The 23,792-nt window shown below is 35.8% G+C and overlaps 1 protein-coding gene across 3 annotated transcripts in view; it reads right to left on the bottom strand.

Annotated features, from left to right (window-relative positions):
• Positions 1 to 23,792, bottom strand: part of Ssadh (succinic semialdehyde dehydrogenase) — a 260,476-nt gene that overhangs the window by 38,846 nt on the left and 197,838 nt on the right. For all 3 annotated transcript variants that reach the window (XM_090401356.1, XM_090401359.1, XM_090401358.1), the window contains one exon: positions 5,977 to 6,149. In XM_090401356.1, the coding sequence (XP_090257482.1) occupies positions 5,977 to 6,149 (173 nt within the window). The remainder of the gene's footprint in view (positions 1 to 5,976; positions 6,150 to 23,792) is intronic.

The following is a 23,792-nucleotide window of genomic DNA, read 5'->3' as shown; positions in this document are numbered from 1 at the left end:
TCGCTTGTCCTTTTCTTTCTTACAGTCGCGGCTTACTTATTGCATTAGTATTCATGGGTTTATCCCGCTTGGTTCATTGTTATTTTTATGAGCGGTAGTTTTGAATTCATATAATATAGGCAGATCAGGCAAGTACATGAATGAAACAATTTAATTAGCTTTAAGGTGATACACTATAACACATTTCAAAACAGGATAATATGGTTGCACTCAACTCAGATCAAAAGCTCTAATTAACTTGTACTTATCACACATACTAAATCTTAATAACCTTAAATACAATCATAAAGTAAAATTCATAGATTATCATTAAGTCATTCGGATACACGTGGCTATCAGTGAACACATCAGAACAATTACACTTTTAGTTTAACATAATCTTGTATCTATTCGGCCTCTTGGGCAAACAATTCTTAACACTGTCTCGGACACGTATCTAGTTGTAGGTCACTCTTACAGTTCTTTAAGTTCAGTCCAATTTAAACGTTCACACAGGAAATTCACATTCTTCTTACAACTGGAATTAGTATTTCAAAAGTCTACATTACCATTTCTGTCCTTGAACTCTTAAAACTTGTTCCCGCCTTGTCTAATCATCAAGGCCTTCAAATGTAATCGCTTTGGAGGATATCTTCCGTAGATCAGTGCGAGTAGAATTTCCGAGGGAAACATGGGAGGTGGCACGGTAACGTCGCCTTGAATGGACGGCTCAATTTAATCCCTCCGTCGTACGACAACATCACAGCTATCCTAGAGCACGGACATAGCTTGGCCCAATACGAACGCTACGACGGACGAAATAAGTGCCTTCCGCGACTGGCCAGGGACTTCCCTCCTACGACGAGCAGGACCACTTCGAGAGATCAGGAATCCAGGAAGAAAAAAGGTAAGAGAGCTCGAATCTTCATGCAAGGCCTTTTTGTTCAATTTTTTCCTCTCGGAAAATCTCGATATTTGCGATACGCGCCAACTCAGTCACGTGTGTCCACGCCAATCTCATTAGCTCCCTCTATTATTTCTTCGCACGTGTGTCTGCCTCCTATTCCTGGAAGACGCTTAGGTTTCCCTTTCCAATACTTTCATAATGCAGGACGGTAAAAGTGTCCTTTGAACCCTGACTCACAGGCTTTACTATTTCAGTGCAAGAGGCTAGTTTTTCAAATGGATTTTGCCAGCTTACATGGATTTCTATTATCAGGCCCACACTTAATACAGATTATATTTAAACACTTTATACAATTTTATACAATTCCTTAAACTTTATCTTGACTTGTATTCACAAACAATTTATTTATTTATTTTTTTTATTGCCAACGTTCCATGTTCTCTGCCTGAGTAGAATTAATGTTGTGACCTGAATATTTTAATATAAACCTTCTTAATGCTTATTCAGGACACAACAACACTCACAAGTGTTTCAATGTTTTTGTATGTGTAATAATACTACACACACACACTATTTCATAAAAAAAAAAATAATAACATCTCAGATTATTTACTCTGCAATGAGTCTCACATTTCTGTAGAGATCCTGAATAAAAATAATTTGAAAATCAAACATTTAAAAAATTATTTATTGTATTCAGGGCAAAAATATAATAAATGCCAAATATACATGCCTGAAATAAAATACTATTCATTAGCTATGCTGACTGCTATACCCAAGGCATTTAGGTAACAAGTTTTAAATAATCAGTATGCTTGACAACTGTTTCAGGCATTTGTTCTACAGATGAAACTAAACAAAGTCTAATAGAAAACATGTCTTTTATTTTTATCATTTATTTTATCAGATATCAAAGAGCTGGTCTTTCCTAATCTGTAGTGGTGACTAATAAAAATAAGCAAGAGCACCACCTCACAAAGGAGAAAGAGTAAATCTGAGTTATAATTTTAAGTTCTACTTCTTTAAACTTCAGAGTTTCAATTAAATTTTTATATTCTTATGATTATCTGATGTGCTTCTTAACTATACTAACCAGAGGGTTATTATTATTACGTGACACCTCCAAGGAATCCAAAGATTCATCGAGAGAGGGCACCCACTCCACAACACGCTGTCTTCGCCACTCAATCCCACCAACTACAGCGAACTGCAACTACCACCATCATCTACACCAACACCATCTACCTCCCACCATCACCACCACTAACATTTTCACAGACAATCACAAATATCCATGCCCATGGCAGGATTTGAACCCATAGCCTTTTGGCTGGAGACTGCGTACGCTAACTACTCGGCCAACCAGGCTGACTAGTGTCTCACATGTTTAGTAAAGCAATGAAACTGAGAGAAATAACAATATTAGAAAAGCTTCCCTCACACTAGAACATTGACAATATCATTAATAATTATTGTTAGTAAAGAATTTTTGAATTATTTTTGAATCGTGTGAAACCCTTTGCCATAATCATAATCTTAATCAGATAGATTGTATGTCTATCTCTAAGTTTTGGGAAGTGATTGCTGTTAATTGTTTATATATTTAAAATTAATTAATTATATATCTATTCCCACATCTTTGTTTCTTTCTTATGTACAGCTGTGACTGAGACATGCGATATTATACGAATGCTGTATGACTCATTCTTGTATTCAGAATTTAAATACTGTTACCAATTCTTCTGCCTACTCCCTGAAAGAAGCTCATGATATTTTAGTAAAGATAAAAAACCAAAAGGTTAGTTTTCTGGCACCTTAATATAGAAAATAAGGGGATATAACATCCTATGTTGTTTTATAGCCAGTAAGCGAAACTAAAGATCGATAACTACGATCTATATAAGTTTCAATGCCGAAAAACTATCGGCGAAGGCAATTCGAAGTAAAGGTGGAGCAAGCTCCCTCACTATTCTTGATATTTTCTCATAATGTAAAACACAGCTCCTAGGAGATGTATTACTGTTTTACAATATGAGGGAGGTCACCACCCAGACCGGCCTCAACCTTTTTTGAGGTCTCATCAGTGAGTAGGTAGACCTGGAAGATATCAAAGCTTTGATATCTTCCAGGTCTACCTACTCACTGATGAGACCTCAAAAAAGGTTGAGGCCGGTCTGGGTGGTGACCTCCCTCATATTGTAAAACAGTAATACATCTCCTAGGAGCTGTGTTTTACATTATGAGAAAATATCAAGAATAGTGAGGGAGCTTGCTCCACCTTTACTTCGAATTGCCTTCGGCGATAGTTTTTCGGCATTGAAACTTATATAGATCGTAGTTATCGATCTTTAGTTTCGCTTACTGGCTATAAAACAACATAGGATGTTATATCCCCTTATTTTCAAGCTCATGATATATTAAGTGAAATATAGGAGTAATAAATTATATTTATCTTACGTGTATGAAACTGTTATTTAAAAATTATGTTACCTTTAATGTGCATGTTTCTATTAAACTTCTAGTAGTAATAATTATTATTATATCAACTTCCCCATGGAGTCAGATGACTCAAAGCAGAAGACCCACATCAAACATTATTCATATCTCTCGTTAAAAATATTCACTGCCAGGGCACTCAAGCAATCCATTCCAGTCATTCGCTACTCTCTAAGCAAAAAATCTACTCTGCATATCTTACTAACTTAAACAATTTCCAGGGATGACCCCTAGTTCTCTCATCATGTACTAAAAAAAATTCTTTTGTATAAATGTTACAGAACATCTTTAGTAACTTATAAAAAGTTTCTATCATGTTCTCCCCATTCCCTTTTCAACAAAACTGCAACCTGCACACCTTCAATCAATCCTCATACGCACATTCCACAGACCTCTCACCCAGTTACTCATCTCTGGATTCTCTTCACTATCTCCTCATTTCCAAGAAATCTAGCCTACCAAACCTATGCACATTAGTCAAGGTGCTGTATCGAAGCCTTATAAAAAAGAATAAAAAGAGCTCTATCTCTACTTTCCAACATCTAGGTAATCGTCTGAGCTATTTTGCCAACTTCTGCAATATGCCTCAGAACTTCAACTCTCCATTCACAATCATAACCAAATCCCTAGCCATGATCATCAATTGTCTGCAATCTAGTACCATCATTGTAATACATAGTGGGCACAGAGATGCTCCACTAATCACCATCATTCTCCTAGATTCCACTCCATCAAAACACTACTCTCTAGTGTCTGTCATCCTCTCCTCCCTCCAATCCACGACACCAGCTTCGCATTCATTCCCATTTGCTTTAACATATGTAGTAGTATTTTGTGCAGTATTTTGTCAAATGCATTTGCAAAGTTCAGCAATATCATGGTGAAACAATTTCCCTTATCCAATTCAGTTGGCACTATTATAAAATGTGAGTAAATTATTAAGGACCTATCTTTTACAAAGTCATGGTATGTCATATTCATATCCACTAATCTCTGAATTCTACATTTAACCAACTTTTCCAATACCTTACCCACACTTTCTGAGACACTAATTAGTATGGAATTTGTTACTTCTGTCTTGGAGCCTCCAATGTACAATGGAAATAGTGGATAGTTTGCTATAATAAATTTCTTTTAGCATATTATTGCATCTATGAGGTTTTGGTTGGCACTTTTTTTAAATAGTCTGTAATAGGAAATGAATTTATTATAGGGTATTTGCAATACTTAGAGACAACTATATAAGGCACCAAGAAAAAAGTTTTTCAAAACTCTACAAGTATATGATGTAAATGGGATATTATGCACAACAATACATAGAGCTTGTACTTAACTTAGAAGACAGCTATTAGAATTAGATTGAAAGACATATTGTAAATGTAAGTGTAAGACAAGGGTGCATGCAATCTCTACTGTTATTCATCATCTGTGTGAATTGTATTATAAAGGAGAGTGGCTTGAACTTCATAAATCAGGAATATTCAATTCATCTTTTTTTGCTTTATGCAGAATACATGCTGTTACCAAAAATTCAGTCTTCAGGACTACTTGAAGTGAATACTTGCTACAACAATTCTAGCATGTATATCAGCAACAAGCAGATGAAAACTATGAAAACATGTATGGAAAGCATCAACTACATTTTCAAAGGAGAATCTATAGAACAAGTAAAATATTTCTAGCTATTTAAATATAATTTTTAGTGAACATGAAAATAGATCTGTATGAACAACTTACTTGGTATTGTGTAGAGCCAGTTGATTGAAAATTTATTTGAAATAAGAGAAAAATTATCCAAAAAAGGTAAAGGATCAATATGCAAATAGCATTCAAACCAATTTTAAACTTACATATTTGAGAGCTGGGTTAGAAATAAAACATTTGATCAAAGAACAGAGTGCACAGCATGAAAGTTCAGAGAAGAATCAGAAGAGCAAATGAACAGAGGGTATGAATGGTAAAATCATATCCTTGTTTTTAAATGAAGACATTGTTAGCATTTATGAATTTAGTGAGCAGACATAAGATGTAACTAAGATGGTATGGTCCTTTAAAGGTATGGGAGGGGAAAGGCTAACAAGAGGTATTTGATGGTTGGGGAAAAGACTCACAGGACAACGAATTCTAGATGGAAAGATATTGTTAAGTAGTGCCTTGGATGATGGACATGACCATACTGGAGACCTGATAAATAACAGATTAATTTTGAAGAAAACTGTTGATATAGGAAGCTAGTAATAATGCAAACATTATCATGCAGTGCTATCAGCATATTCTATACACCTCACAAGAGCCAGGTATTTGATAATATTGCAAGCAACTTTCTCAATTACAAAAGATATGAAATGTTACTGAGCAGTGGGCCATCAGAATTTCAAGTGAGAACTTGACAGAAGTGCTCAGTAAATGCCTGCTACCACCATATATGGAATGTTTATAAACAAGTACCCTTAAATTCCATGTAAATAACATAATGAACTAAAAATATTCTAAGGAATTATAAAAAATAATGTTTTTTTAATAATTAGTCCATTATTATAAAAAAGAAAATTTTCTATTATTATAGAAAATTTCAACAGTAACATGCTACTTACTTCAACACAGCAGCTAAGGGTCCAAACGTTTCCTCCTGACATACCAACATATTTGTTTGCACATCAGTTACCAAAGTTGGTTCGAAAAAGTTACTTCCCAGTTTCTGGAGTTTTTCCCCACCTATTATGAGTTTGGCACCTTTCTTTATAGCATCTTGAACATGTCTTAAAACCTTTTTTTTTTAATGAGAAAAAAAAAAGAAAGGGAGGAGAGTCTTTAAAAACAGATTATGAAACTATTTTGCATTCAAACCTTACATCTAGTTAGTTAGTCAATCTGGTTAATTAACATATTTTTGCCAGAACCATCAACTAATGGAACTTTGAATATCTTAAGACTAGGTGACCATCTTTTTGTCCAGATATATCTTGCACTTTTAATATTTGATCCAAACATCAATGCTATTTTCATCTTATAGAAAAGTCAAGCAGTTATACTACACTTTCATCGGTAAGGGAGGAATACAGTTTTAAAACCAAATACTGGCAGATTGTTTTTTTAATCAATATATAAGAATTAAGAAACACTTGTTTATATTATTAACAAAAATTATGTTTTTTGTTATTTGTTTGAAGTAACACAAATAAACATACATATGAAAGAATAATTAAATTAAGTACACAGTCTAACTTCTAAAAAATGGTGGATAAAATATTTCTAGCCAATTTATTATTATCCTTACTATCAGTCTCTTCTCCCCACATATAATTAATTCAAATAAGAAAAATGGATAAAACACAGAAGTTAAATGTCAGAAAACAATATTCATCATAGGTTGCCATATTTTCTGACCCTTGATTTTAACTATGGGATATGATGTTGAAAATGAAATTCACCAATAACTAATTATTACTGTATCATTAAAGCTCTTTTATTTCGAAACACACGGTTTAATTTGGAATTACCAAATAAAAGGGCACTCATCTGTGGCTATGATCCCCATTTGTGCAAAAGGCACCTTTCTTTATAGCATCTTCGAGTTCAAATCTTAAGAGTTAAATGGTTTCATATGGAGGTAGCAGGATTTTTCTCCGTAGAAACCCAGGTTTTTCATCCTGCAAGATAGACCAGGTACAGAATATACCCAACTGGTATATTCAGATACAGCAGGCAGTCTTCTGTGTCTGACAATTGAGTATATTCTCCAGCGAGGTGAGTATTGCTGCCATAAAAGTACACTTTTCCAAGTTGGAAAAATGCCTGCTGGACTTCTGAGTGGTAGATGACTTTCATTGCCCACTAAAACCTCACCAGTACCTTGCTTATTAGAGACATGAAGTGGCCACTGCCATGTTTCATCTACTCTAGAGTAGGGGTTTTCAGTTTCTGTCCCCTCCCTGCCTCTCTTCCTACATGCAGTGTGAATGGTGGCTTAATGTCCATGCTCTCCACACCATAATTATTGAACTAGAGAACTAGCACCTCCTCCATTTGAGGGTACAGCAGCAAAACAGTTTCTGCAGGCTAACTGCTAGATAGTATTGGATCGTAGCTTCTGCTCAATCAAGTTTTATCGTCTTATAACTCTCTCTCGTTGGTAATTATTGGTTGTAGGCTGATATATCAATTGAATATGAAGAAAATTTATATTATACTGCGCCACTCCATATTCAGAAAACTTAAAAGATAAATCAACCTTCAACTGTATCAGGTTATCTTAAGTTGATTTTAGGCTGAGGCTTTTATTACATAGGGTTCCCGCTGAGATTCGAATTATTTTAATGAGCAGAGCAATGAAACAATCAGTCAAATACAAGATTCAATTCAAACGAAATTATATAATGCAGTGTCACATAAATAACATTATAACACAGTATTCCAACAGGGACATTACAATTAAACGAATACAAAGCTCTCATTAAGATTCTAGTATACTACTCAGCTGAGCTTAAACTTTATAATTAAAGATTATATTTAACAGATCTTATCCTTCTTGTTACAAAGGACTTCTATTATAACTTTACTCTGATCAAGGTTACATTTCAAAACATTTTAAATATCAAATCAGTTCAAGATATTCACAAAGAATACAACTCATGAACAATCAGACATTCATTTGTAATTCTCTAAGCTCAGTCAATCAAGTTTAGTTCTTGTAAGTTCAAGATTCCTAAATTACATCAAATAGGCTTCACAGTATTCTCGTTCAGTCAATGAACACTTAATTCAATATTATAGCATTTATCACTTGAAGAGGGAAAAGTCTTAGCACATCACACATTAAATCTTGACTCGCTGAATACAGCAACTAGGAATAATTTACTTTCGGCGGAATTAATTTTCGCTACTTCTCACTAAGTATAGTAAAGGTAATCTTACCAAGGATATAGCTTCATCACATCATAAGGAGATTGAACAATAATTTTAAAGTCCTTGCTGACTCATACTTTGTAGTAACACAAACTTAAAAGAATTTTCCACTTCTGCGACTGATTTATAGACTCAGGAGAATATAACCTTTAAGCACTTGGTTTAAATTATCTACCTATTTCTTCTTTTTCTTATATGTATTATCCTATTTCCTGCACTATTCCACTGCTACGCGTTAGGAAGTTTTGGTATAAATCCAACTCAGAAAAAGGTAAGTTAAAATACCAAGCGAATCCCAGTCCTTTTAATTCCATTTTCGCCACATCAAAATTCCCCCAAGTCTCCAGCTACCATTCTCTATACTTCCCTACTCGATTCTCTCTTTACTTTCGTTTTCGTATCTACTCCTTCCTTTTTCCTGCCAAAAAATTGGTTCTCACTGGTTTAGCTCATATCGAACTTGTTTTTCCCTTCATATATAGTAGTTCACGCTCCAACACGCGCTAGGAGAAATTTACGTTTTCTCACAACAACCAAATGATATCACAAAGAATCTTCTGGATATATTAAAATTACATACATTACAGTTTCTTATATTATTAATAAAGGAATAAAGCAAATAAAATAAATTACACTTTAATATAGAGCCTTTTTATGTTTATAATATATTTTAAAATTACAGGAGAGATTAAGAGCAGTTGATGATGGGGAGGAGAGACTGACTGTAAGTGAGCAAGAGGTGTTTGGGGAGTTGAGTAAACTAGATGTAAATAAGGCTGTGGGACTTGATAATATATCACCACGTATTCTGAAGGAATGTGCCAGAGAGTTGACACCTGCCTTGACATATTTTTTTAATACGAGTCTTGCACTTGGTCAAGTCCCTAAAGAGTGGAAGGAGGGCAAGATTGTGCCACTTCATAAAGGAGGTGATCGAACTCAAGCATCAAACTATAGGCCTATCTGTGTGTCGGGTGTTGTGGTTAAGTTGTTGGAGAAGCTTGTGAGAGCTAGAATCCAGAGTTGGGTTGACAACAATGGTATAATCTTTGATGGACAGCATGGATTTGCTAAAGGGAGGTCGTGTTTTAGTAATCTACTTACTTATTACAATAAAGTGACTGCTTCCTTGGACAGAGGAGAAGGATACACAGTAATATACTTGGATTTCGCAAAAGCTTTTGATAGAGTGCCTCATGATAAGTTGACAGTCAAACTAGAGCAGATGGGGTTGGATATTAGATTAGTGCATTGGATTGGAGACTGGCTATCTGATAGGTATCAACAAGTTGTGTATGGGGGTGCAATATCCAGGAAAAGGAAAGTCACTAGTGGAGTGCCTCAGGGATCTGTTTTAGGGCCATTACTATTTAACTTGTATATTAATGATATTGGCGAAGATTTGGATGGAGATATTCAGTTGTTTGCAGATGATGCAAAGTTGGGAAGAACCATAAAGAGTAGTGAAGATGTTGTGGCCTTGCAAGAAGACTTGAATAAATTGAGTGATTGGGCAAGCAAATGGGGGTGTGAGTTCAATGTTGCAAAATGTAAGGTTTTAAAATTTGGAAAACAAAGATGGGATGCAGAATTTATGCTTGGTAAGAATATATTGTTGGAAGTAGAGGAAATAAGAGATCTGGGAGTGATAGTGGATAAAGATCTAAAATTTAGGGGTCACATCGCCAAAATTGTGAAGACAACACAAAGACTTCTGGGAATGATGAGGAGGACACTGACGTGTAGAAGTAGGGAGATTCTTGTTCCATTGTATAAGGCTTTGATTAGGCCACACATGGACTATTGTGCCCAGATTTGGTCACCTGGTTTTCAGAAGGATGAGGAGATGTTGGAAAGGGTCCAAAGGCGACTGACTAAGGTAGTTTCTGACCTCTGGAATGTCGAGTATGAGGAAAGATTGAAAAGATGTAATTTGCAGAGACTAGTGGAGAGAAGGAAGAGGGGAGATATGATAGAGACCTACAAGTTGGTAAGGGGTTGCTATAGGATCAATGGTGGAGAAGTTCTACAGCGAATAGTGGGAGATCAGGGGAGAACCAGAGGTCATCCCTGGAAACTGTATAAAGAGGGTGTGAGTAGGGGAGTGAGAGGCAGGTTTTTTTCGTGCAGAGTTGTGAATGATTGGAATGCCTTGCCTGAGAGTGTGGTGTCTGCAAGGAGTTTGAATGTGTTTAAGACCCGGTATGATGAGATGTGTGTGAGATAAAAAGGACCTCCTAGATGAGTCTTTGACTCCATGAGGTCTTGTTTAATAATAATAATAATAATAAAACTCAAAAGGAATTACATGAATAACATTTTATAAGCAAGAGACTAATGAAATAAGTTTAATTAAGTCCTGCTTATGATATGGTAGATCATGTTAATTATGAATGAAGTATTATTAATTATAAATATCTTCATTCACAATTTAGCAATAGCACATGGGACCAAAACTGCTGGTAATGCTTTAGGAGGATTCTGATCAACTAGCAAATAATCTGGCTGCTTATTCTGCCAGGTTTTGCCTGAAGAGCCTGAGCATAGTAACATGCAGGGTGGGGAAGCTGTTGAGGTCATGCTTGGATTGGAATCTGGGTACTCCCTTGTATGGGAGTTGTGACTAAAAGTCCTTCACCCCTGCTACATGATCCTGCTCTATAAATTTTATAATATTCTAACTACCAGGAAGAAAACAACATAAAAATAGTGTCACTATGATTAAAAAATGTCTTGCAAGGACTGCTAAAAATCTCAAAAAAGTTTGAAAATGTATTTAAAAAAAATCCAAAATATACCAAAACAAATCCAATAAAATAACAATTTCCATGTAAAAAAAAATCTAAATGAAGACCACATGGTCACTTTCCCCAACTGGAGACAATGTGGCCACCTTGATTATAGATAGCTCTTCTGATCTTATGACCAGGTCTAATACTCTCACACTCCAAGTCCACTCCATTACACACCTCAAGTAATTATCTCTCAGCAGGGTGTAAATTCCATTTCCTTCCTGCCATGTGATCTTTCTTCCTTCTGATATATATCCCCATAGTTGAAGCCCCCCCCCCTAATAATCACTCGACCTGAACTCGTGGTGTTAATTTGCTGATACATGTCTTCCAGATTATCCTTATAACTCCCTAGTCTATAGCAGCAACAAACTGTATATTTGGTCTTATTGACCTTGATCCCAACACCGCTGTTTCAAATGAACAGCCACCCTCCCGCCTATCTCCTATTCTTTTTGGCTGCAATTCATCTGCTATCACATCAGTAGTACCCCCCTCCCCATTCCATCTTCTCTATCCTTCCTGAAAATACTAAATCTAAATAAGGTTAGAAATTAAAACTAAGAACTTTTATTGTTAAAAGACCATAAGATTTAATGATTAAAAATACAAAGAGCCAACAAGTTTTACTAACCACTGTCTAGCATTTTCAAGGCTGTACTGGTGTGAAAACAAATGCATCAAGTTACATGAAAACATACACTTTAGTAACTGCTAGGCTGTTACATTTGATAATTCGTGTTTGATGGCATGCATGCGTTTGAATACTTCAGTCAGAATCCGGTACATGACCACGTGTTGTGTAGTTTTTTGCATATTGTAGTTCTGTTAAGCTGAGAGAATTGATGAGATATTTCCATACGTCTTTAAGAATAGCACCTTGATTTCTGTTTAAATTATTGCCTGTGCATAGCACCACTGCAGCTTCTTTGAAAGTTCTGTGTCTGTAGTCATTCTCGATGTAAGGCATAGAACTGTTTTTCCAATCTATAACGTGATTTGATGTTGAGAAATGATGAGCTAAACCAGATGTGATGATTCTATTGTGATTGACATCCCCCACATGTTCCTTCTGTCTTATTTCAAAACTTCTAGAGGTCTGTCCCAATGTAAGAAAGGCCAAACGTACATGGAATTTCATATACGCCAGGAAATTTGAAGAAAGGTACCTCATATTTGGGTGATCTTAAGACTTGTCTGATCATGGTAGTTGGTTTAAAAACTACTCTGATGTTATGAGCTTTTAACATTCTTGCCAATTTTGTGGATACTGAATTAATATATAGAATGACAGCTGTGGACACATATTGGGACTCCGTTCCACGTTGTTGGAGGTTGTCTTTAAAAAGCAATTTGTTTAAAATGTTAGAAGGGTATCCATCCATTCGGAGATAGTGTTAGCTATTTGTGACAGTTCTCTCTGTACATTCACTTCTTTCGAAATAAACCTTAAGGCTCTATTACGGAGCATATGAATGATGCTGTGTTTTTGTGATCTATGATGGTTAGATGAATAATGTAGATATCTACCTGTATCTGTGGGTTTCTTGTAAACGTACAGTTGGACATTGTAATCTTCTCTCCTCACCAGTATGTCAAGAAAGGGTAGTTCTTTGTTCTTCTCCAGTTCCATAGTGAATTTGATCTTATTATGTAGTGAGTTGATTTTATTAAGAAACATGAGAAGGTTTTCCATGGTATCCTTCCAGATGATGAACACGTCATTGACATATCTTCCCCAAATCGACGGTTCAGGTGAAATGGTGGAAAAAATATCCTTTTCAAGTTTTTCCATAAATAGGTCTGTGCATGGTGGTGACAGGGGGCTACCTATGGCTAGACCTTCCAAATGTTTGTATACTATGTTATTTACTTTGAAGAAATTTGATTTCAGGCAATGATGAAACAACAGGGTGATGTCCTGAGGGAATCTCTTATCTGCAATATGACCGGTTGGTCAAATGAACTAAAAAACAACTTAAATCCTTACACCCTATTACTCTACGCCTTTATGGGACACCGAAGATTCACAAAGAAAACGTACCACTTCGTCCAATAATTGACGGAAGATCTTCACCTACATACTTACTAGCAAAGCATCTGGCAAATTTAATGAAAGGAAAAATTAGACCAACAGAGACCTACATTAAAAACTCTCAACAATTTGTGGAAAAAATCAAGAGTATCAAAATATCACAAACGGACATTATGGCTAGTCTAGATGTAGTGTCCTTATTCACTAATGATGTACCGGTCGTAGAGTGGTCAACATTCTAAAAGATCTCTTCCCTCAGGACATCACCCAGTTGTTTCATCATTGCCTGAAATCAAATTTCTAGCAGTGGTGCTATGCACAGGCAATAATTTAAATAGAAATCAAGGTGCTATTCTTAAAGACATATGGAAATATCTCATCAATTCTCTCAGCTTAACAGAACTACAATATGCAAAAAACTACACAACACGTGGTCATGTACCGGATTCTGACTGAAGCATTCGAACACATGCACGCCATCAAACATAAATTATCAAATGTAATGGCCTAGCAGTTACTAAAGTGTATGTTTTCATGTAACTTGATGCATCTGTTTTCACATCAGTACAGCCTTGAAAATGCTAGACAGTGGCTAGTGAAACTTGTTGGCTCTTTGTATTTTTAATCATTAAATCTTATGGTCTTTTAACAATAAAAGTTCTTAGTTTTAATACATTAGACCAAATATGAACAATTTAACTTCACAAGGTTAGAAATTATCACTATGAGATCAGGCCGAGTGATTATTATGGGGGGGAGGGGACTTCAACTATGGAGATATAGATCAGAAGGAAGAAAGATCACATGGTAGGAAGGAAATGGAATTTATACACCCTGCTGATGTTGACTACAAATTTTCAAATACAAAGGAAGAAATATTTCACAGGTAATTCAGTAGACACCTGGTTAGAAAGCCAAAATACATCATCTGCTGTTGCCAAGTCTCAATGCCTATAACTTTTGGCAAGGTTGCACTAACCGATACCAAAAATTCTCCCTCTTGTTCATGATACTTCTGGCATTAGTATACAGAAACTGCAGCATCCGTTTAGGTTCGCAACCAGCTTTACTTCCTGGACTGACTACCCCATTCAATATTTTTGTTTGAGATGGATTCCGCACTTGTTGGTCATTCTAACACTTATTTGCCTCATGAATGCCTTCATATACACTCACATGCATCCTTCCTAATTGATTAAGTTTTCCTGCCACCTAATTGGCACACATTTTCGAAGCACTTAATAATAACACAAAGCATATAGTGAAGTCTGCAAGGATAAAACAATCAGAACTTCTGGGTGAATTTAAAAAGTTGACCAATACTGAATATTCCTGGTGGGTGAGTAAATATATATATATATATATATATATATATATATATATATATATATATATATATATGAGTAGCTAAACAATCATAGGAAGAATACAACCAATAAATATAATGACAGTGGTGAAAGGGTCTGAAGGCTATTAAAAAGCTGAAGAAATGGAGGAAAAAGTATCACAGAGAGAGAGAGAGAGAGAGGAATCAAATTGTTAAACATGAAATTGATAAGGATATGCTAGATGTTTGAAATTACTCTGAAAAATTATTAAATGAGACCTGCAGAAAATATCCAGGAGGAATGTAGTCATGAATACATTTCAATATTAGAGGCAGAAAAAAGAAAGCCCTAAAATATAGAAAGCCAAAGGAAATGGATAACATTTGACTACAAATTTTCAAATACAAAGGAAGAAATATTTCACAAGTAATTCAGTAGACACCTGGTTAGAAAGCCAAATTCTACATGACTAAAGTAAAGCATAAGAAGAGAAACAGTAGCTAATGTGGGATTTATCAAGGAATTTCTTTACTAAGTGTTCTGATACGACTTTGCAGAAAATGTTTGAGAAGAGAATAATTAAAAGCTGGCAATTGAAACATAAAGGATAAAAATGGATTAAGATTAATTTGAAGGTTGTAATGACCAGATTTTTTTTAAGATAAATGGTTTTTTTCCCCCTTAGGTTTGAATCACACATATTGGTTTCTCATCATCATCAAATTCCTGCCATGTACCCTCAAGGGGTATACAGGATATGATAGTACTACATGAAAAAAATTACATCATTATTAATTTCCTATCTACAATTTTCCTCCAACTCAGTCTGTTACTTGTCAACACTCCAACATTATCAGATCTTATATTTCAATCGTCTAAAGCACTTTGTACCGTATCAATCCACCTATATCTTGGTATTCCTCTGGGTCGTTTTACTGCCAACCTGGCAGAGAACACTTGTTTTGCTAATCTTTCCTCGCCCATTCTGTTTAAGTGACCATACCACCTGAGATTAGCTCTACTAACGCATTCCTGGATGCTGACAATGTCAAGTTCTTTCCTAATATCCTCGTTTTTAATATGATACTGCCATTGATGCCATCTGTTCACGCCTATAATCTTTCTCAGGACTCTCATATCTGTGGTCTCTAGTCTTTGGTCAAGTGTTTTACTTCTGACCCAGCTCTCAGATCCATAAGTTAAAACTGGTTTGAACATTGTCTTGTATACAGCTAATTTAGTGTTCCGACTAATTTCTCTCTTATTCCATATGAATTTATTCAATTGACTTCCCATCATACCAGCTTTGCTGATTCTGTTGTCTATTTCTATATTTAATTTACCATCTTCAGTAAAAATCGTGCCTAAATAGCTGAAATGTTTTACTTGTTCCACAGGTTCTCCATTCACAACACAGTTGACATTTTCAATGATTCTGCCTATTTTCATTGTCTTTGTCTTTTTATTGCTGACCTTCATACCATATCTATTACAACAGCTATTCAATTTAGTCAGAGAATCTTGCAGACTTGTAGCGGATTTATTTAGAAGTATAACATCATCCGCATAAAGCAAAGAGCTGACATTAACATCTCCAATTTTGATATCATGTTTAATACCACTTTCCTTCATAATGTGATCCATATATATAATGAATAACAGAGGGAATAATGTACATCCTTGTCTCACACCAGATTTAACATTAAACCATTTTCCTGTACTTCCTTCAATTCTAACTGCTGACTTACAACTCAAATAAAGACTAAGTATTGCTTGATATAATGCCCCATTGACACCATATAACTGCAGTGTATTGAATAGCTTCTCTCTTGGCACCTTGTCATATGCCTTTTCCAGATCGACAAAACTTAAATACAGATCTTTGTTATATTCCCATGCTTTCTCGACTATTTGTCGTAAAGTGAAGATCTGATCCTGACAGCCTCTATTTGGCCTGAATCCAGCTTGTTCTTCACCAAGCTTTAATTCCACAATTTTTCTCAACCGTTTCTCAAGTATACTTGCATAGATCTTGCCAGGAACACTCAGTAGGGAAATACCTCTGTAATTCTCACATGCAGTTTTATTTCCCTTTTTATATATGGGTACTATGAGAGCTCTACTCCAATCATCGGGAATTCGTCCCTCTGTCAAGGCTTTCTGAACTATGCAGTGCAGCCACTGTAAGACTCTTATACCACCATACTTCAGCATGGCACCTTGTCATATGCCTTTTCCAGATCGACAAAACTTAAATACAGATCTTTGTTATATTCCCATGCTTTCTCGACTATTTGTCGTAAAGTGAAGATCTGATCCTGACAGCCTCTATTTGGCCTGAATCCAGCTTGTTCTTCACCAAGCTTTAATTCCACAATTTTTCTCAACCGTTTCTCAAGTATACTTGCATAGATCTTGCCAGGAACACTCAGTAGGGAAATACCTCTGTAATTCTCACATGCAGTTTTATTTCCCTTTTTATATATGGGTACTATGAGAGCTCTACTCCAATCATCGGGAATTCGTCCCTCTGTCAAGGCTTTCTGAACTATGCAGTGCAGCCACTGTAAGACTCTTATACCACCATACTTCAGCATTTCTGGTCAAATATCATCTACTCCTGCTGCCTTTCCACATTTCAAGCCTTTGATGACTTTTTCTACTTCAAGTATGGATATGTATTCCTGACTTCATGTCTGGTCAGTGTATTTTACCACTGTGCTGTCATCACTGCTTGTTTCATTTAGCAGTTTTTCAAAGTAATTACTCCATACTTCAAGGATATCCTTTTCTCCCGTTTTCATGTCACCTTTATCATCTCTAATTCCTTTTATAGCCAGGAACATTCTTGATATTTATTTTCTATATTCTTGCCAAAGTCCTCCCATGACTTTTGTTTAGCTAGTTTTACACAGTGTTTAGCATTCTTGCATTTGTCTCTATATTCTCTAAGAGCACAAACTGAGTTATTTGACAGGAACTTTTGGTATGCTTTCTTCTTTTCCTTCACTGCCTCTTTAACTTCCTGTGTCCACCAAGGAGTTCTGATTTTTTTATCCTTACAGACAACCTCACCACATGCCTCTCTGGCAGAATCAATCAATGTTTTCTTTAGAGTTTGCCACTGAATCTCCAAGGTTTGATTCCTGTTCTCAAACTCTTTCATTTTTTCTTCAATAATCTTTCTATATTTTAGTCTACAGCTCACATCTGAGAGCTGCTCAACTTTTATTTGCTTTAAAACTTTCTTACATGTTATCTTTTCAATATGAAATTCAATTTTATCCTGCTCAAGACTAAATAGTGATCACTTCCAATTTCAAATCCTCTGTACACTCTGGTGTCCTGCACCAGGGAGAAAACATCACTATCAACAATAACATACTCAATGAGACTTTTCTTATTCCTAGATTCTTCTCTCCATGTGAATTTGTGCACATTTTTATGTTGGAACATGGTGTTAGTAATAACCAGTCCATGTCCTGAGTAGAAATCCAACAGATATTTGCCATTATTATTAGCTTTGCTCTTTTCTCCAAATTTTCCCAAAATATTTTTGTATGTCTCACAATCATTTCCTACTCTACTATTTAGATCCCCAACAAGGACCAACTTTTCATTTTTCATTGTGTCAGTTGCTTTTTCTAAAGCCTCAAAAAATTCCTCCACTTCTACCTTAGAACCTTCTGTGGGACCATTGGCACAAATAAGTCTCATTGTCCAGTTCCCCATTCTCATATTTGCCCACATTACTCTACTTGAGACTAACTGCCATTCAAGAAGATTAGCCTCTTATTTTGTGTTGAATACTATGGCTACTCCTTCTTTTCCTTGATTGTCATTGCCTGAATATAACATTTTGTATTTATTGCTCAGAAAGATCTCACCAGTTTTGGTCTTTTTTGTTTCAGTCACCCCTATTATGTCGATCTGGTACTTATCTAATTCCTCGGCTAGCTCCATTTCTTTGCCATTCAGGCTTCTTACGTTGATAGTACCAATCTTTAACTCTGGTGATGTTGAGTTAGGGTTTATTTTCAGATTTGTTCCAGTAGCTGACTTTTCGCTGTTCGCCCTGGTTCCCTGGCGAAAACAACGGGGGCCTTGTTTAACCGGGCAACGCCCCAGCCGGTATGAAATTTTGTCATGTTGTATCATCATTCTATATTTTGGTTTAACCAATAAGAATACAATTTGGTCGGCTAAATCCCAAATCGCCAGCCCATCCTCGTCCGTTCAGTATCCAAGTAGATACCCAACAGGGTGCACCACAAGAAGGTGAGGATTGGACATTAGGTCAGAAGCTCTGGTTGGTTCTCCGCATTCCTTTAAAGGCTATATGGAGGTCTCCTCTCAGTTATACAGCTTTGACCCTCATTATTACAAGAAACCTCCAGGGAGGCAGAGAATCAATTATGGGGCCACATACATACATACAGGGCCGGACCAAGATAATTCCGCACCCTGGGCAGACTCTGTGTGTGATACCCCAAGTTTTTTTTTTTTTTTATGCTTAAGTACTTCCTAATAGTAAGTATGGGGTGCTTAAGGGTCAAAGCTGTATAACTGAGAGGAGACCTCCACATAGCCTTTAAAGGAATGCGGAGAACCGACCAGGGCTTCTGACCTAATGTCCAATCCTCACCTTCTCGTGGTGCACCCTGTTGGGTATCTACTTTGATACTGAACGAACGAGGATGGGCTGGCAATTTGGGATTTAGCCGACCAAATTGTATTCTTATTGGTTAAACCAAAATAAAAAATGATGGTACAACATGACAAAATTTCATGCCGGCTGGGGCGTCGCCCGGTTAAACAAGGCCCCCGTTGTTTTCGCCAGGGAACCAGGGCGAACAGCGAAAAGTCAGCTACTGGAACAAATCTGAAAACAAACCCCAACTCAACATCACCAGAGTTAAAGATCGGTACTATCAACGTAAGAAGCCTGAATGGCAAAGAAATGGAGCTAGCTGAGGAATTAGATAAGTACCAGATCGACATAATAGGGGTGACTGAAACAAAAAAGACCAAAACTGGTGAGATCTTTCTGAGCAATAAATACAAAATGTTATATTCAGGCAATAACAATCAAGGAAAAGAAGGAGTAGCCATAGTATTCAACACAAAATACGAGGCTAATCTTCTTGAATGGCAGTCAGTCTCAAGTAGAGTAATGTGGGCAAATATGAGAATGGGGAACTGGACAATGAGACTTATTTGTGCCTATGGTCCCACAGAAGGTTCTACTAAGGTAGAAGTGGAGGAATTTTTTGAGGCTTTAGAAAAAGCAACTGACACAATGAAAAAGGAAAAGTTGGTCCTTGTTGGGGATCTAAATAGTAGAGTAGGAAATGATTGTGAGACATACAAAAATATTTTGGGTAAATTTGGAGAAAAGAGCAAAGCTAATAATAATGGCAAATATCTGTTGGATTTCTGCTCAGGACATGGACTGGTTATTACTAACACCATGTTCCAACATAAAAATGTGCACAAATTCACATGGAGAGAAGAGGCTAGGAATAAGAAAAGTCTCATTGACTATGTTATTGTTGATAGTGATGTTTTCTCCCTGGTGCAGGACACCAGAGTGTACAGAGGATTTGAAATTGGAAGTGATCACTATTTAGTCTTGAGCAGGATAAAATTGAATTTCATATTGAAAAGAATAACATGTAAGAAAGTTTTAAAGCGAATAAAAGTTGAGCAGCTCTCAGATGTAAACTGTAGACTAAAATACAGAATTATTATTGAAAAGAAAATGAAAGAGTTTGAGAACAGGAATCAAACCTTGGAGATTCAGTGGCAAACTCTGAAGGAAACATTGATTGATTCTGCCAGAGAGGCATGTGGTGAGGTTGTGTGCAAAGATAAAAAAATCAGAACTCCCTGGTGGACACAGGAAGTTAAAGAGGCAGTGAAGGAAAAGAAGAAAGCATATCAAAAGTTCCTGGCAAATAAGTCAGCTTTTACTCTTACAGAATACAGAGACAAATGTAAGAAAGCTAAACAGTGTGTAAAACTAGCTAAACAAAAGTCATGGGAGGACTTTGGCAAGAATATAGAAAATAAATATCAAGAAGGTGGCAAAATATTCTGGAGGTTGTTGAAGAAGCTTAGGAATGGAGGAAAGAGTGCTGTAAAAGGAATTAGAGATGATAAAGGTGAAATGAAAACAGGAGAAAAAGATATCCTTGAAGTATGGAGTAATTACTTTGAAAAACTGCTAAATGAAACAAGCAGTGATAACAGCACAGTGATAAAAAACACTGACCAGGCATGCAGTCAGGAATACATATCCATACTTGAAGTAGAAAAAGCCATCAAAGGCTTGAAATGTGGAAAGGCAGCAGGAGTAGATGATATTCGACCAGAAATGCTGAAGTATGGTGGTATAAGAGTCTTACAGTGGCTGCACTGCATAGTTCAGAAAGCCTGGACAGAGGGACGAATTCCCGATGATTGGAGTAGAGCTCTCATAGTACCCATATATAAAAAGGGAAATAAAACTGAATGTGAGAATTACAGAGGTATTTCCCTACTGAGTGTTCCTGGCAAGATCTATGCAAGTATACTTGAGAAACGGTTGAGAAGAATTGTGGAAGAAAAGCTTGGTGAAGAACAAGCTGGATTCAGGCCAAATAGAGGCTGTCAGGATCAGATCTTCACTTTACGACAAATAGTCGAGAAAGCATGGGAATATAACAAAGATCTGTATTTAAGTTTTGTCGATTTGGAAAAGGCATATGACAAGGTGCCAAGAGAGAAGCTATTCAATACGCTGCAGTTATATGGTGTCAATGGGGCATTATATCAAGCAATACTTAGTCTTTATTTGAGTTGTGAGTCAGCAGTTAGAATTGAAGGAAGTACAGGAAGATGGTTTAATGTTAAATCTGGTGTGAGACAAGGATGTACATTATCCCCTCTGTTATTCATTATCTATATGGATCACATTATGAAGGAATGTGGTATTAAACCTGATATCAAAATTGGAGATGTTAATGTCAGCTCTTTGCTTTATGCGGATGATGTTATACTTCTAAATAAATCCGCTACAAGTCTGCAAGATTCTCTGACTAAATTGAATAGCTGTTGTAATAGATATGGTATGAAGGTCAGCAATAAAAAGACAAAGACAATGAAAATAGGTAGAATCATTGAAAATGTCAACTGTGTTGTGAATGGAGAACCTGTGGAACAAGTAAAACATTTCAGCTACTTAGGCACAATTTTTACTGAAGATGGTAAACTAAATATAGAAATAGACAACAGAATCAGCAAAGCTGGTATCGTGGGAAGTCAATTGAATAAATTCATATGGAATAAGAAAGAAATTAGTCGGAACACTAAATTAGCTGTATACAAGACTGTGTTCAAACCAATTTTAACTTATGGATCTGAGAGCTGGGTCAGAAGTAAAACACTTGACCAAAGACTAGAGACCGCAGATATGAGAGTCCTGAGAAAAATTAGAGGCGTGAACAGATGGCATCAATGGCAATATCATATTAAAAATGAGGATATTAGGAAAGAACTTGACATTGTCAGCATCCAGGAATGTGTTAGCAGAGCTAATCTCAGATGGTATGGTCACTTAAATAGAATGGGAGAGGAAAGATTAGCAAAACAAGTGTTCTCTGCCAGGTTTGCAGGAAAACGACCCAGAGGAAGACCAAGATATAGGTGGATTGATATGGTACAAAGTGCCTTAGACGATAGAAATATAAGATCTGATAATGTTGGAGTCTTGACAAGTAACAGACTGATTTGGAGGAAAATTGTAGATAGGAAGTTAGTAATGATGTAATTTTTTCATGTAGTACTGTCATATCCTGTACACCCCTTGAGGGTACATGGCAGGAATTTGATGATGATGATGATGATGATGAATAGTAAGTATAAGTATTTTTTCAATTTATCAATAATTTCATAACTTCAATATTTCTACTTATCATTTTTATTCACTCAGATGATGATATTTCAACTTAACATGCGTGCATTCAACCATTGAGAAGATGCTATGGATCAAAGGTCCCTTCCAACGATGGAACGAAAATTCTGCTAATAAACACATGATTCGTACTTCCAACCTAGCCTAAACAGGAACAAGGTCATCCATAAAAATCACTTGGAAACTAGCAGAAAAAACAAGAACTTTTCTCAACCTCTGTCCAGGCATTTCACGACTCTCAGGGTAGAAGGATCAATATCGTGCACCAGTTCTCTGTATATGCGTAACATTTGAGCTCCTCCTCGATTACAAACAAAAATTATTGATTTTACACTGATTTTAATTTAATCAATTATAATTTAGATATATTTTTTTCTTGATTTTAAATCTGCGAAAGCTTTTATTCTTTCACTAATGTCTATTTTCTAGCAACAACATTTTCACTAGATAACAAAGCTAAAGAATTCAATCTCTCAGTTCCCACTGTTGATCACAAATATGTTTTGATAAGTTTTAATTTGCTAAAACTTCTTTCAGCTGTTACTACCATTATAGGAACTGTCAGCAAAATTCTCAATTTGATTGATTGGAAGTACGAAGTACTCAACATATTTGGAACTATATTCTGCAAATTGCTTGCTTTTAAAATTTGTAAAGTTTCTAACAGTGAACTAATGTTTTCCAGAAGTAAACTGTTTAAAGATTTAATTTCTTCAAAGTGTTCGTTCACATCAATATCACTACTATTTTCATCATTAAGAATTGAATGCAAATCCAAACAATGTTTTCTTATTCGCCTATTTTAGTTAAATTAAAGAAAATTTGCTCAAATCTTTCTTCAAGAGATGTTAATATTGTGTTTAAAATGATATTGAATATCGTTGTTCTAAACTTTGTTTTCTCATCAACAGCAACGATAGTGTCTTCAGTTTCGTAATTAAATAATTTCTTTTTATGAACTATTCTTTTTTCTGCAAATATTAGCTCCATTAATAAACGTTTTGCTAATTCTTCAGCTCGAGTCAAAGCATTTTCAAATCCTTGTGTATGGTATTAACTAATGTATTCTGTACATGATTTTAATAAGTTTATAAGTTTTTAAATCCATATTTTTTGCTTGCATAGATTTGCTTATTATGTTTATCCGATGAAGTGTGTCATGCCCGCCACTAACATAACTAAAAAGAAATAGTTGCAAAGTTTTTCTGCTAGTGTTAGATTCAGATTTGGTGGCTACATCGGCTGAATTTTCACTAAGTATTATCAATGCATCATGAATTTTGACAATCTGGTACCTAACTGACTTTATGCATTCAACATGACTCTTCCAATGAGTTTCACATACTGCATAAATAGTGAAATTTGGTACACTGTCAGATAAAATTTTCCACCTAGC

The sequence above is a fragment of the Typopeltis vanoorti genome, chromosome 12 (assembly GCF_054136105.1).
Source record: "Typopeltis vanoorti isolate ZY-2024b chromosome 12, IOZ_Tvanoo_1.0, whole genome shotgun sequence".
Lineage (NCBI taxonomy): Eukaryota > Metazoa > Arthropoda > Arachnida > Uropygi > Thelyphonidae > Typopeltis > Typopeltis vanoorti.
Note: the sequence above shows the minus strand (reverse complement) of the source record. Positions and strands in the feature narration are given on the sequence as shown.